Consider the following 16,503-nt stretch of genomic DNA (forward strand, 5'->3'; position numbering starts at 1 on the left):
TTCCCATTGTGATTGATTGCTTTCATCAATAATATTTATTATTATTTCTTTCAATTCTTTATTACAAAAAAAATACAAACATATTTTTAAAACTTTCAATGTTTTAAATTTTTGTAAATTTATTTAACAGAGGAGAGCTGTACTAACTTTTTCGAAAGACATATTAAAAAAAATGTGTAATTTATTTGGAATGGTATTTATATATTTTTATTAAAGTTTTTTAAATAATTGAAAACTAATAAATATTGTGATTGGTCAATTGTTATAAAATATTTTTAATCTTAATTTGAGGGATAAGAGATTCGAGTCATCTAATTGAATTAAAACGATGTAAAATAATAGATTTTTTAAATATAAAAACGAGTAAGTTATTTTCAAATTACTTAGATCTATTCATTTATAACCATAAATAAATATATATATAAAAAAAAATATTACAAAAGTGGAGACAATTTTTTGGGGCAAGTTTTAGAATTTTATGAATTTTAAAGAAATTAATTTATATAAAGAAAAGTTTGTAGGTATATTTGTAACAATCTTAATATTAAAGGGTAGTTTATACAAATTTGTATAAAGTTATTACTCTCTTTCTCTAATTTTTATTGTTGAGCTGAAACATCATTATTTTTTGAGCGACAACCCAAAAATCATTTAGTTAAAAAGTACAAAATCATTTAGTTAAAAAGTACAAAACCATAACTTTACTTTTACCCCTCCCCAAATAAAATAGTTTTTTAATAAATGCTCCATATCTTCAGGTTATTTACGTCGATGAGATAAGCAGTTAAATAGTTAAATTGCTAATTTGTTTAGGGTTTAATTCCATTTTTTATGTTAAAGTTTCGATTTTGTTTAGGGTTATTTTGGTTAAACATGACGAGTATTCAAATAAAATTAACTGTTGTCGAAAAACTAGTGAATTCTAGTGACCAAGTTTTTGTTCAATCAATTCGGTTTTCAACTAGTAGTTATCATTAGATTTACTATGTGTGAGGAGGGTTTCCACCGTAGACAATTCATTCAAACGCAATCGTGGAATGTTTGTCAGTGAAGAGAAAAAAATTATCAGAGAGGAAAGAACGAAATCGCATAAATGAGCAAAAAAGAATGTGAATTAGGCCGGGTTAGATCAAACCCGACCCACATCCAGACTCTAACTTCTAGCTAAGACAGTTTAGCCACGTTCGAGCCAACCCATCTGAAGATGCAAACCATATAGGATGACTTGGCCTCCAAGCATTCGACATGGTCTAGCTCCCTAGCTCCATTTGACTTGGTAGTGCACGTGTGGCTCATCAACTTGGCAACGCGCGTGTGTCTCGGTAGCGATTTGATCAACTTTTGGTTGGCTCGACTAACTTATTTTGGGCTCGGGTTGCTCTATTTCTAACTTTTTTTTTTCAATGTTTCGAAACCATTTTTTAGGTAGGCCATTATTGTTTTAGACATTTAAGTGTAGAGGTGAGTTTAGAATATTTCAGTTATGTTGGCTCGAGCTCAAAATTGAGAAGGGATGAAATATCATAAATGAAATTGGACCAGCTAAACCTAGAAACGTTCAGATAAAGCAAGCTTATAAACACGAAATTGAGCCTAAGCGTTAGAGTGGACTCCTCTTATTCGTCTGCTAGCTAATTGGATGAAATTGTATGGGACCGGAATAAATATATTTTGTGGTTGTTTATTATGTGTTATTATATTCATATGATTATGTAAGTTCTATTTGATTTATCATACGTCCATGTATGTAAATCTCATGACCATAATGATATAACTATGTGCGATTCTCGAGACACCATAAATTAAAATATGTTATAAAGTAGAAATGAAATATTAAGATTATAATAAAGAAGTATGGTATGCATCACCTTACTAAACCATAATTTGTTACGCAGGATCTCATGCAAACTATACATACGTTGAACATGAACAGACCTAGAATTAATGAAAACGAGATATTGTCTTAATGGGTACACGTGCATGGATCATGTGTAGAGAAATACTATGCATTTAAATCCACTAACAAAATCGATCCGATCAATGAAAATTCAATTACGACCTGGGATAGAGGATTTTTAATTACACATTTTATTATTTATTAAAAAAACTTCAAATTTAAAAATATGGTGCATGAGAATATTCTCGAGTCTGGATAATTACAAGAGGGACAAAAAAAATTTGATTGGGCCGGGTCATTATAGCGCTGCTCAATGGCCCACTTGCGTTAATTCCAATATCTAAAATATTCCAATTTTCATTTAAATATTAATATTAATAATTAATTTATTTATTTATGAAGATTCCCTCCTGTCCCTAAAATTAATTAAAAATAATAGCCAACAAATTTAGGTGACACGACAGCTTAAATAATTTCAAGAAAAGGGTTGAAGAAACTTTTTTTTTGGAGGGTTTTCAATGTTCTAACTTTACAAACCAACCCCTCATCTTTTATTAAATTATTCATTTGGCATGCCAATATTTATTTAAGTAAATACATTTTAATTGTCAAACTAATTTTAAAAAAAAGAAAATAAATAAATAATAATAGAATTGTAAATCATTATATATTTTTATATAAAAAGTTGTAATAAAATAAAACATAAATATCTTTAAAATCTCATATATTCTCTTAGTCTTTTTCATAGATGGATGGCCTACCTCGAAATATTTACATTATTTATTTTCAAATAATTAATGGCTAACCTAATAGAATCTACTCCTATTATGATAATAATAATAATAAAGATAATTAATATTAAATAAAAAAAATCAAATTTTACTAGCCTTATTTTCCAACTACTCCTTTATGACAAATAAATATAAGGAGACTAATAAAAAAATTTAAATTACTCCGGCCGATTTAGAAAATTCATGAACCAATTCAATTTAATCGAAATAAGTTTATAATTCAATCCAAACTATACCGATGGGTTGAGTCGATCAGATTTTTCGGGTCATTAGATTTTTTTAAAAATCTTAAATCTGGGACGAAATAATCTTCATTCATATTGAATATAAAAAATACTAAATAGGTAATACCCTGATGGATTAAATACGCATACACACAAAGCAAAGCTGCAACGTAATTGAGGGACTTAAGGTCGTTCAAAACACGAACATCTGTGACCAGGTCTTCATAAATGGACCATTTAACCGATAGCCTAAAATTAAGAACCAAAACATGATTTTAGTCCATGGCAATGATGGTACAATCAACTCCAGATGAGTGATCGGTATAATTCTATTTAACAAATATCATATCTTGTGTAAAAGGCCCTATAAACATTTCGAAACAACATTTTCACGTGTTCGACGACTATTCTAACAAACCTAAATAAGCAATATATATTATTATTATTATTATTATTATTATTATTATTTTAATGGGAGAAATATGGAGCAATTCTATCCCTGCCCCTCTCATGTGCGGGTTACAGTGTAGTACTGCATAGTTTAGCAGATATACATCTAAAATGCAGGGCCCCTCGTAAAAAAATAAAATAAAATGATTTAAATAGTACACCCACAATATTATAAACTATTTTCTTATAATAATAATAAAAAATAATAATAACCTTCCATTTATAAATTCTTTTAATAAATGTTAAAAAAGTAATTGGATTATTTGTTCATTTACAATTACATAAATACACTACAAATTAAAGTAGAAGAACGTGGCATTAAGACTGTTCATATGACCTGATAAGTAACCTAACTTAAACCAAGAAAGTTGGGTTAAATAGGTTTGAAAATCGAAAATTTGAGTCGGTTCGTGGGTTGAATTTTTTTGGTCGGATAAGCCCGATCGTCCAAAAATGAGAGTATAATTCAATCTAACCTTATCCTATTTTTAAAATTATTATGAAAATTAATTTATATTCTTAAACTTTTATATTCTAAAAAATTATTAACTTATTAAATATAAAATTATTATTTCGTAGTCTAAATAATTCAAAGCATATACACCATTATACTATATTGAAAAAATTGTAATTTTGATCGCATATCTAATAATATGTTTTTTGTGATCAAAATTTAAAATATTTATTTTAATCCTTATTTTTTAAAATTACATAAAATGAAAATCAGCATGAATATTAATCTCATTTTCTTGCCATTTTCTACTTATTAAGATTAATTTAAATGGTAATTCTTTTTTCATTTATTATCGTGGGTCCCAACATTAAATGAATATCGATTTAAAGATTGTATTGTACATCTAGAACAATTTTATATTTACATTTTCATATAATATTATGTGAGACAAAGAAATCAGTCCAAAGTTGGATGATCATCAAGACGATGCCGAGATTAAATGGAGGAGTGTGTCACGGTCCAAAGAGTGGTTGTGCCTCAAGTTAGCGATTGAGGACGATGACTAAGTTAAGAAGGAGAGAACGTCACAATCTAACTGTGAAGGGAATAAGTTGTGACCATCACGTTAGCACAGTAGATACGACAATGTAATAATATATTTAAATAAATTTAAAAATTTGTATTTAGTAAGTGGAAGAGGAAAAAAAAAAAGGGTTGCTATCAAACAATCTCTTACTGAGCATCTGGTTCAGTTGGACTGGTCTTGTGGGTACAATTACCACAGCAGATTGTTTGAAATTTTGTCAGCTCAATCTTAGCCATTGAAATCAAATTCATGATTCAAATTAGTTTCCCATCATCTTCACCAGCTGATCTGGTGAGTCTTGTTCAAGCTTTGAATATGGAAAGTTTGATCCAAAACCCACTTCCACAGCCATTGCCGCATCCATGGTTCCACTCCCAATGCCCCCTTTTTTCTCTCTGTTTTCTGACCAATCTTCGGTCTCTGTGACCCATTTCTTTGACCCTTCCTCCTCCTTTTCCCTTGCAAATACACGTAAAACAAAACCCTATTGCTCCATTTCGAGACGGGTTTTTCTTTATTTTATTCTCCCCGTCTATGCCTCTCAACAAATCCTAAACTATTCCCACCCCCCACCTCTGTTTTTTTTATTCAAATGTACCTCAGATCCAACTTGTTCAACTTGTTTTACATACAACGATAGAGGTGGGTTTCTTGTTCTTCTTCGTTTTTTTTTTCTTCCCTTGATCTGTCAATGAACCAGTGGCGTTCTGTAACTCTTATCTGGGTTTTTGTTTTTTGTGGGTTTTGATCAAGAAATGTGATTAATGATACCTGAAATCGAAAACCCATCTTCTGTTTTCGTGTTTTTGATTTGATTTTGAATTGTGGGTTTGGTTTCTTGCTTCCTGTCCTGTCATGGCTGTTGAACAGAGGAAGGCTCTGTTTCTTACTGTTGCATTCAACTTGAGCTGAAACCAGAGTGAATGAATTGAAGGTTTCTGGAGTTGGATCTGTTTTTAAAGCTATGGATTCTGATGGGGTTGATTCAGAATCTGCTCCGGCGAGATCCACCGGTCTCACCATTAAAATTGCTCCAAGTTCTGCAACTAAGCCGCCGGGAACTTCCCCGTCCGATTTGGCATTGCCGGACCTTAAAACCTCAATAGAGTCCTCACCTTATAACTCGCCTTCCCTTTTATCGCCACCGTCGTCGGCGTTTGTTTCGGCTCTTCAGTCGCCGTACATTTCGCCGAGGGCAGTTATCCCAAAGACGGAAGCGAATCCGATACCGACGGATATCACGACGGCGCTGACTTGTTCCTCGCCGCCGATGTCGCATTCTGAGGATATTCCTAGTAGTTCCTACACGCCTCCGTCTGACCAATATGAATATTCCGATAACCCTTCTACTGATTCCAAGCTGCAATTTGTTGCATGCGTTCCTGTCCCGGACTCTGCTCCGCCGCGCATTTCGTTCTCCTTCCCTGTCCCTCGGATCTCCTTCGCCAAATGCGGCGGCCCCCTCTCCCCTGTTTCCACCTCTAAACTCAGAAGCTGTGATGTCTACATTGGGTTCCATGGCCAAGCTAATGGCCTAATACGCTTCTGTAAATGGCTCAAATCAGAACTTGAGCTTCAAGGGATTGCCTGCTTCATCGCCGATCGGTCCAAGTACTCCGATAATCAAAGCCACGAGATCGCCGACCGGGTTATCAGCTCCGTGACATTCGGAATCGTTGTCCTCACCAACTCCAAATTCCATAACCCTTTCACCTTGGAGGAGGTGAGATTCTTTGCACAGAAGAAGAACTTGATTCCATTGTTTTTCAACATGGAGTCGTCGGAGATCTCGAGCTTTCTCAGCTACAATTCCATGGATAAAGAGTTCAAAGAGACAGGGCAGGGATTGATGAAGTTCCATGAATACAAATTGGAGGCCAATGAAGGTAATTGGAGAAGCTGCATAGCTAAAGCAGCAGGGATTTTGAGAGCAAAACTTGGTAGGATGAGTACTGAAAGTGATGTTGAAAGATTTGAGGAGCTTCCATTTCCAAGAAACAGAAACTTTGTGGGGAGGGAGAAGGAGATTATGGAAATGGAAACCGCTCTGTTCGGTGGTCGAAGCTGTCATAAGCAAGACGGTGCGGTGTCTACGCCGATCGTCGAAGGCAATGGCAGCCAGCAATCCGAAGGCCTAGCCGATGAAGAAAGTGAGCCAGTCACTGTGAGGGGAAGTAGATTTATTAACTTGGAGATAGGAAGGTCTGATAATCCAACTTTGGAGACATGGGTTGAACCAGCTAAAGGAAGAAACTCATTCAAAAGATCAAAGCATAAGGAAATGGTAAAAACTGGGAATCACAAGAGCACTAGCAGCAGCATATTGTGCATCAATGGTGTCCCTGGCATTGGAAAGACAGAGCTAGCTCTGGAATTCGCTTATAGATACTCCCAACGGTACAAGATGGTTTTATGGGTCGGTGGCGAAGGTCGTTACTTTCGACAAAACATATTGAATCTATCTTTGAACTTAGGATTAGACATAAGTGCTGATGCTGAAAAAGATCGAGGACGATTTCGGAGTTTCGAGGAGCAAGAACTCGAGGCATTCAAACGAGTCAAGAGGGAGCTATTTGGAGACATGCCATACTTGTTGATCATTGATAATCTTGAGGCAGAGGAGGATTGGTGGGAAGGGAAAGATTTGAACGATTTGTTGCCGAGGAACACCGGGGGATCTCATGTGATCATCACGACGAGACTCTCGAAAGTGACGAGTTTTCGGATGATAAACATTCTTCCATTGCCTTTGGCTGATGCTATGGTTTTGATGAGAGGAAGAAGGAAGAAAGAATACCCTTCTGAGGAATTGGAGTATCTCAGGAAGTTTGATGAGAAGCTTGGGAGGTTGACATATGGTCTTTGGGTGATTGGATCACTGCTTGGTGAGCTTACTATCACCCCATCTTCTCTTTTCGAAGCTATCGAGCAAGTCCCGGTCGATGAATCGTCTCCGTGCTCATACATAAGTATAAACGAAGAACATTACTGCAAAAACAATCCTTTCCTGATGAAGATCATTTACTTTTCCTTTTCAATCTTAGAGCAAACTAATGGACCTCTAGCATCAGGAATATTACTGGTTGGCGCTTGGTTCGCCCCAGCGCCTGTTTCGATATCGGTACTAGCCACGGCAGCAAAGGACATGGCTGTGTCAAGAAAAGGATTGAAAAAGTGGAGCCAATGCCTGAGTTTCATGTTTGGTTGTTGCTCTTGTTTAGCTTCACAAGCTTGGAAAAGTGAGGAAGAATCTGCTCTTCTTCTAATCAAGTTCGGACTCGCCCGAAAAGCGAACAAGCAACCGGGTTGTTGGATCCAATTCCATCCCATAACTCAAGTGTTCGCTAAAAGAAAGGAAGGTTTATCAGCTGCCAAGTCCATAGTTCAAGGGATCAGGAAATCTAGCAGTAACACAATGGCTAACTTGGATCATTTATGGGCTTCTGCATTTCTCGTCTTCGGTTTCAAATCTGAACCTCCGTTCGTACAACTAAAGGCTATCGATATGGTCCTATACATAAAAAAAACAGCCCTCCCTTTGGCAATTCTGGCGTTCACGACATTTTCGAGGTGCAACTCGGCTCTAGAGTTGCTGAAGGTATGCACAAATGCACTTGAGGAAGTAGAGAAGTCATTTGTATCTCAAATACAAGACTGGTGTGAAGGGTCATTATGTTGGAAAAAGAAGTTCCAAGGCGGGTACCAACGGGTCGATGAATACGTGTGGCAAGACGTGACATTGCTGAAAGCTACACTGCTCGAAACACGAGCAAAGCTACTGCTTAGAGGTGGACACTTCGACAGCGCGGAAGAGCTATGTAGAACTTGCATAAGTATAAGAACAGTGATGTTGGGACATAACCATGCCCAAACCTTGGCAGCTCAAGAAACGTTAGCGAAAATCGTTCGACTTCGAAGCAAGATCTGATGTAGTTAATAATCCAAATACTTGGTAAACTAGTTTTGACAGTTCAGTAACCAAGTGTTGTATGTAAAATCAGATTTGTGGGTCATAAATTTAGTGTTTTTATGTGATTTTAGCTGAATTTGACACAAGAAATGGGATGAACTGAGCCAGATTACAGTTGTTGATGAACAAAATGACAACATTAAAGAACAAATGGGAGGCCATGAGGAAGATGGGATAAGGCTTTTGGATGAATAAGACATTCATTTACTAATGGCTGAATGCTTATCTTAATACTTGGTTCACAACTCACCTGCCCAAAACACACATACCAGAAAAAGGCTAATCTAAATCCATACTCTAATACCCACTTGCTCCATCATACAAATTATTACTATAATATTGTCTACAACACTCACCCTTTTTCATTCTACTATCAACTATTCAATCATACACTTTTCAAAACGTCTCGTACGGTAACTCAAGTTCATCACTAGCAAATATTATCTATTTTGGTCCGTGTATCGTCGTCAGCCTTACTGTTTTAAAACGCGTTTGTTAGTAAGAAGTTTCTATACCCTTATAAGAAATGCTCTATTCCCCTCTCCACCGATGTTTGATCTCACAATTCACCTCCCTTAGGGACCTAGTGTTCTTGTTGGCACATCACTCGATGTCTGTCTCTAATACCATTTGTAACAACCCAAGCTCACCACTAACAAATATTGTCTACTTTGGACCGTTACGTATCGTCGTCAGCCTCACGGTTTAAAAACGAGTCTGTTAGTAAGAGGTTTCCATACTCTTATAAGAAATGCTCCATTCCCCTCTCCAACCGATGTTTGATCTCACAATCTACCTCCCTTAAGAATCTAGTGTCCTTGTTGACACATCGCTCGGTGTCTGTCTCTGACACCATTTATAACAGTCCAAGCATACCACTAACAAATATTGTCCGTTTTGGACCGTTACGTATCGCTGTCAGCCTCATGGTTTTAAAACATATCCGCTAGTAAGAGTTTCCACACCCTTATAAGAAATGTTTGTTCCCTTCTCCAACCGATATTGAATCTCACAATCCATCACCTTTAGGGCCCAACGTCATCACTGGCACATTGTTTGGTGTCCGTCTTTGATACCATTTATAACAACCCAAGCCCACTACTAGCAAATATTATCCGCTTTGACCCGTTAAGTATCATCGTCAGTCTCACAGTTTTCAAACACGTTTGCTAGTAACAAGTTTCCACACCTTTATAAGGAATGTTTCGTTCCCCTCTTATTCTTTTTCAATTCTAACTGATGCGAAACTTCATTGATAACGAGTGGCATCAGAGTGGGCTGTCTTACTAACTTTGATGTTAATTTCGCCATAGAACGGCAGTCAGTAATATGAATTGTTTGAGAGCCCCTGGAGTGGTCAATTGTTTAATCTTGCAAGCTTTTGAAGATCAGAGTAAGCCAAATGTGAAGTGGAAGCAAGGGGTCCAATTGCAAGCACTCCAGAGAGAGAGAGTTTTGGGAGGTGTCTAGATTTCACCATGAAAAGTATGTATTTATTAATCATACACATATAAAGATTCATATATATATATATATATATATATATATACTCTCACCCACCAAGCATTCGTTTCAAAAGCATATTAATGATATCAAAAGAAGAATTAAAGGTAAGGTTAAGCTTTTAAGTTTAGTATTAGCAGAGTTCATCTGATGCTATTTCCTTTTCAGCCAGCTGTGGTTGGATTTCAGGTTAGTTTTGAAGCCCACCAAACCAAAAAGTTCAATCTTTTCAACGTAGTGATTGTATAGCTGGATTAACCAAAACCCATCTTATAAAAAGTTGGAAGCACTTGGGAACACCAACCATCAACCATGGCTTTAATGATGGTTTTGTTAAAGAGAAAAGGATTTGGTTCTATGAGATCCCACGTCGATTGGAGAGGAGGACGAAACATTCCTTATAAAAGTGTGGAAACCTCTCTCTAGTAGACGTGTTTTAAAAACATTGAGGGAAAACTCAAGCAGGACAATATCTATTAGCAGTGAGCTTGAGTGGTTACAAATGGTATAGAGCCAGACATTGAGATTGTCAACAAGGACGCTGAACCCTAAAGATGCGTTTTAAAATCCTTAAGGGGAAGTCCAAGCTACGAACAGTAGTCTTTGGACAAACCGAGAAAAAGCACTCTCAGCAGCAATGATGAGAGAGAACGAGGGAGCTTTAGATCCAAAAGTGAAAAGGAATAGCTCTTCATTTCCATTCCTATCTGCAAATATTCCCAACATCCGTATCACTTCTCTTCTTTAAAGTGCCTCTCTCTCTCCTAAATGGCCCAGCTGCCACCTCTGCACAAACCCGTGAACAGAGAGAGTCTCACATTGACTAATTTAGGGACAGATCATGGATTTATAAGAAATATATCTCCATTGGTACGAAGCCTTCGAGAGAATCTCAAAGCAAAGTCATGAGAGCTTATACTCAAAGTGGACAATATTATATCATCGTGGAGGTTCGTAGTTTCTAATTCCAATCTAATGCAGCTTCATTATGTTGTTTGTTTCCTATCATGTTTGTATTGAATCTGTGAAACCGTTAAGACTAGCAGCAAAATAACCGATGGTCATAAACACATACCTATGAAGTTATTTACTTACAACTTAACAGGAAAAACGCTTCACCTATCGGGAGAGCTCGGTTTCATTACGTTTCGGTCAGATGTTCGAGACGATTATTCTTCGAAAACCACTTGTACAATATATAGTATCAGACCTCTCCATAGCTTTAGAACTGAACTCCATTGTATGTATCTTCTTCATCTGGTAAAACGTATTGTTACTCACTGCTTATGTCATTGCTTGACGGTTTCCTTAGGTCAGCAGCATCTCGAAAACATTTGGCTACCGAAAAAACGACCAAACATTTGGAAGATATATTCGGATATTAGGCATTGATTGTTCGAAGAACTGCAACGAGCAAAGATGTCGAGTAACTCTTTCTTGTGGATATAACAAAGCTATTAAAAGACTCCCCTCCTGCAGACGTATGCCGATTCCGAGTTACAATCCCACTTTACAGGACTGGTGTGATCTTTCCGGGAGGGGGTCGACTGAAAATTGGAATTGTGTAATGTCGCGGTTTTGTCGAGATTAGACACGTCCTTTGGTAGATAACAAAATGCATTTACATCAGGTGCTTTTAACTGAAGAGTAGTCCTCATGCCTCCTTTTGGATCATTGGCAATGAATCTAGCTTCATGGTAAGAAGCATCACCCATTGCATACACTTCCTTGGTAGGATTGGTTGCAGAAAATGCATTCATCTGCTGATGATCAGGCATTTCTTGAGTACTACTTGTGTTGTACATGGCTGCGTCGTTTTGTTTCCGCCCAGGACGGTTCAATGCTTCGTCTGTGTAGTCACTTGTGTATGCTCGGGAGTCTGTCTGCTGCTTCAGGAAAAAAGCGACCGGTTCTCGAACATGTGGTGATAATGTATTCAGATTTGCAGGGTTCCTGAAGCCATTTGACAACCTTACATCAAGACTCCGCCCAAATGCGTTACCTGCATCTTGAGTTTTCGAAGGATCTCGAGGCGACCAATGAGGAAAGGAACAAGAGGCTTGATTTTGAACACGTTGCGACGAACCGCCAGCAAAACTTGGAACCGGAGTTGAGACATGGTTAAGTTGTGGATGTGGCTGAGGCTGCTTAACTGGTATAGCTACATCTTCCTCTTCTTTGTTTACCACCATCAGATTCTTACCCATTAACCTGAGTACAGGATTAGAAGTAACTGGACTGGCAGGCTCACGTTTAGTCCTTGAAAACTCGAGTCCTGGATCGTGGAAACCGTTTACTGAATGGGACTTGAATGGAGACTTATCGACCGGAAACACCATACTCCCAGACATTGTATGTTGGGAATGGCTCTCAGGCATAATATCCAAGCTGTTTGGTCTAACGTTCAGACTATAAGCTGTCTGCTTTCTGTCCATGGCTGGCATGGTTTCTAAACTCGACGACTGATGCCCTGTTGGTTCTTGATAGGCTACATTGATGTCTTGAAAAGCTTTGTCAGTGTCAGCCCTCTGACAACGGCAAGGCTGGACATCACCCCTTTCTGCACCAGCATTAGGAGGTACCGAGCCCGATTTATCGTGAAATACATCCGATGATACTCCAGATGAATTATTATGCTTCAAACAAGATCTAGCTGCTGTGGCGTTTGAGATGGTTGATGTTGCAGAAATAGGCGAACTTGATGAAACCCCATCAATCAAATCATGCTGATCTTGGCAAGAATGAACCCAGCTATTGCTCAATGAAGAATTTCCTCGATATTCTTCGGATCTCGTATCCCTGAGGGGACTTGGCAAGAATGATCCTGGAGGTCCCGGAATAGATATTGGATCGACCTCGAAACAAAAACTTCCTCGCCTGATTTCAGAATCCAATTCTCTTTCAACATCATGTTCAATCATGGCACTGCAATCTTCATCACCAAAGAACATATCTTTTGTTCCATCTGATCCATAGAAGAAGCATGAACAATTCTGTGTAGATTGTAGCAAGACCCTTGTCTTATGAAACTGGGGATCCATGGATTTACAAAAGCACATGAAACTCTCCTTTAGAGCGAGTTTTGAAGACGAATCCACACTAACATCTTCACGAAACGAATTTTCTTCACTACCAAGTTCAACGCCTTTGATTTCTTCTCGAAATTCAGCACGCGTTCTAACATGAGAATCCATGTTTTCCTCCTCGTGACATCCATCGTATTCGGATTCTGAATCCGAACTACTCAAAGCTATGGCTTTGCTCATCGAATCTATATTACTTCTGTTTTTTAGTTCACTGCTTACTTTGGGAGATGCTACTTCAGTAACGACCTCCTTCGTCGATCGATCGCTTTCAATACTCCCATCTGATGAACTATGGCTGTGATCAAATGTCGAATGCCAGGGAATCGTCCTGTCGTCGACATATGATTCAAATTGGTCTCTAGGCTTCTCATAGGTAGAAAGTCGATTAAACCGACTGCTGACAAGAATCTCTTTTCTTCGAGCCAGATTCAACTTCCTGGCTTTCTGTGCATTAGCATGGTAATTTCTTGACAACTTGTTATATCCAGGAGGCGATGGCTGATAATCTTGTATGATTCTCCCATTAGTATTTCGAGGTTTTACCGAACAATTGATGCCAATAAAACCGCTACGTTTGCTCAGACGATTCGTAATCTTTTTCCTTTGTGTCAGAGAATCAGTATCAACCATTTCTCCAGAAAATGCACTTCTCAAACTCCTCCTCACCGGAGACCACCCTCTCTTATCTGAAATATTGACTTCGTACTCCGTGTTTTCAGTTCTCTCACTGCTTTCAGGAGATGAAACACTGGTCTGATCCTGAACTTGACTCCTCTCAAGAACCAATCGATCAGTATCCACCGCTACGCCATGAGACACATGCCATTTAAACATAGAAGGTTGATGATATCCCTCTTTCCTAGAGCTCTTACTGGCTCTAGTTCGTTTCGAGCAGGCCCACTGTCGTAAAGTCCCGGAGTCATGTGGTTTCACTTGCTTTGTTATTTTATGCACCTCCAAGCTACTACTTCCTTTCAGTTGATTGTGTTCTTGAACCTTATCAGTCAGTCAAGAACAAATGAACTCAGCTAGCACACAAAGCTAAATGATAATGCCACATTAGTAGAAAATAGCAGAGTTCATAGTTTATTGAGTGGTATACCTGAGAAATGCACTTTTGAGCTGAAACTTTTCTACCTTGAGCAGATGCATGGCTTTTGTTCTTTTTGGTACAATGGAACTTCCTTTCCTTCACTCCTCTGAGTTTCCGTGAACCGACATCATCTTGCACGTCAGGCAACGACAACGGAGAGCTAAACTTCGACAAAATTCGAAGCTTCGTGCCATTGGCGTCGATATAAACTGCAGCGTCTCCATTATCACCAATGTCCTCAGGATGAACTGACACCACCTTCTGCTTTTTTCCTTCATTAGTATTAGTAGTCTGATGATTTTCAATATCTTGAGCTTGAAAGCCTGACAAAGTAGCCCAAGCTGTACCATTTCTTCTGTCAAGCTCTTCCAACGTGCACGGACGTGCTGTAGCATAGATATCAACCATCAACTTCGTCTTCCTCGGCTTGATCCTATACCGTGTGAGTTTGGAGTCTGATGAACACTTTGGAGTTGATGCTATAGAAAGGCACTGATCAATATGGGCATTTAAAGTAGTGTTTGATGAAGAGGAGAACGTCTTGCAGACAGGGCATACTTTTGAAGCCATCGACTCCGATACGATACTAAAACTCGTAGCAATATCTGCAGCTGATGTTTGGTCGATATGATTAGTAGATTTTCTGATTATCTTGCACATTTTACCTGAGGTTTTGATTTTAATTTCGTTCTTTTCGGATGCTCGAAAACCAGTAGTCTCCACCTCAGCCAGTGTTTCCAATAAACTATTGGTTCTTAATGATAAACTAGATGGTCCACTTGTAGAAGCCAATTCATTTTGAGATTGTGAGATGCTTGTCATGGTGGAAGACAAACCATTTTCTCCTTCACAAGGGCTTACTTGCTTTTCATTCAACTTTGCAGCTGATGTGTCTAGTTCTACATGTTCTTTCGCCTCAGAAAAATCCCGAAAAACATTTTCAAACTCTCGGGTCGAACTTTCACCTCCACACCCCGCAAGCCGATGGTTTCTCACACAATCCGTGGACTGAAACGGTGGTAACAAATCCTTTACACCATGTTTCAAGCAAAGCTGCAAATTCTTGAGGGAAAACGGCCAGTTGTTTCGGATATCCTTGCTCCGTGTGTTGAACACATAATCTCTGCATCAAAACCATTTCTTTTCGTTAATTCTCGTATATTGGTCGGTCTTCAACCTAGCCGTTAGAGACCAGAAAGCTAACAAAAAGCAAAACCTTGAGAACTTATGCTCCTAACAATATACGGTCTGGACATGGACGAAAGTAAATCAAGAGAAACAAACAATAACGACGTCTCATGGCTCGTGAATAAACATACAAAACAAAACACTAAGAATTCCGAAAGGAGGCAGCTCTATGAAATCCACATCCACAAAAAAGCATGAAGAAAAGCAAAAATGATTAGTAAAAAGAAACATAAAATATGTGAAACAGGCAAAACAAACCCATTAAGGAGCAAAAGTCTTGTAGTATAAACAGGCTAAGAAGAGGTATGAAAATATGGACAAGATGGGTATCATGAATTAGGCCACATGGTGGGGCTAAACTAAAAGCAAGCAACAATTTACCATGTGGATCTACCCCAACAACAGAGATTTTCCCAGATGAAAGAACATCACTGTTTATCATCAAACAAAGGGTGAGGAGGAGGAGCTGAATCAATACCTCAAGGAGAAGTTTGGGAATGTGGAATGGTCAAGAACAGCGGCGCTTGATAGATCCTCCTCTGGCAAAGGAAGGTGATGTTGAGAAGGCCTCTCATCATCATTAACGTTGGCTTTCAGCTGCTGAAGTGGGGGATCTGGTGGAGGGTTTTCAATGGATAACATCTGATGAAAAGCTTCGGTGATGATCTTGTGCTGTTCTTCAAACAGTCACAAGCTCGTCTACTACTACTACTACTATCTCCACTACTAGGCCTTATCTTTAACTTAGACTTCAGCATATATATAAAAGAAAAAAGTACAGTCTTTTTCTCTCTCTTTCTTTACCTTCTTCTTCCTTGTTTCACTCAAAATCTTCAGCAGTCACCAAAAACCAACCCAGAAACAGAAAGATCAAGCAACCCCACCAGAATTTTCATCCATTAAGCTGCAAAAAGTGAAGAAATTAGCATGAAATCATGAATTATAAGAGAGATCCAAGGCAATAGAGGGCAGAATAGAAGGGTGTAGAACTAAGTAGAACGTTATTTTATGTGATGGAAATGAGATTTAGAAAGGTTTAGCAATGAATCGTGAAGGAAAAGAACCAAAAAGATATATGAACATCATTTCATGCGCTTTAAACCCCAAGCTCAAAATCAAAATCAACAGTCTAAAAGTCCTCAAAATAGGCATGAAATTAACAGAAGTTTCAAAATCTGAAAGGTCAGATGAGGAAACGAAAAGGCACAAAATTAGAAGAAGTTTCAAAATCAAAACAAAAAAAAAAAAAAAAAAAAAAAAA

The 16,503-nt window shown here is 38.0% G+C and overlaps 2 protein-coding genes across 3 annotated transcripts in view; one reads left to right on the forward strand and one right to left on the reverse strand.

Moving 5' to 3' along the window:
• Window positions 1-4,521: 4,521 nt before the first annotated feature.
• On the forward strand, window positions 4,522-8,497 carry LOC111450901. The gene has a single exon (XM_023091164.1). The coding sequence runs from the start codon at window positions 5,367-5,369 to the stop codon at window positions 8,328-8,330; it is 2,964 nt and encodes a 987-aa protein (XP_022946932.1). The 5' UTR covers window positions 4,522-5,366; the 3' UTR covers window positions 8,331-8,497.
• Window positions 8,498-10,915: 2,418 nt separating this feature from the next.
• LOC111453014 overlaps window positions 10,916-16,503 on the reverse strand; it is a 6,498-nt gene continuing 910 nt past the window's right edge. For both annotated transcript variants that reach the window (XM_023093941.1, XM_023093934.1), the window contains exons 2-4: window positions 15,721-16,146; window positions 14,064-15,177; window positions 10,916-13,957 (exon numbers count right to left, since the gene is read on the reverse strand). In XM_023093941.1, coding sequence (XP_022949709.1) covers window positions 11,333-13,957; window positions 14,064-15,177; window positions 15,721-15,884 — 3,903 coding nt within the window. In that variant the 5' untranslated portion in view covers window positions 15,885-16,146 and the 3' untranslated portion in view covers window positions 10,916-11,332. The remainder of the gene's footprint in view (window positions 13,958-14,063; window positions 15,178-15,720; window positions 16,147-16,503) is intronic.

The sequence above is a fragment of the Cucurbita moschata genome, unplaced genomic scaffold (assembly GCF_002738365.1).
Source record: "Cucurbita moschata cultivar Rifu unplaced genomic scaffold, Cmos_1.0 Cmo_Scf00001, whole genome shotgun sequence".
NCBI lineage: Eukaryota > Viridiplantae > Streptophyta > Magnoliopsida > Cucurbitales > Cucurbitaceae > Cucurbita > Cucurbita moschata.

Excerpts from the sequence above, each read along its gene's own strand:
- LOC111450901 (XM_023091164.1), top strand. The coding sequence starts at position 5,367 with ATGGATTCTGATGGGGTTGATTCAGAATCTGCTCCGGCGAGATCCACC.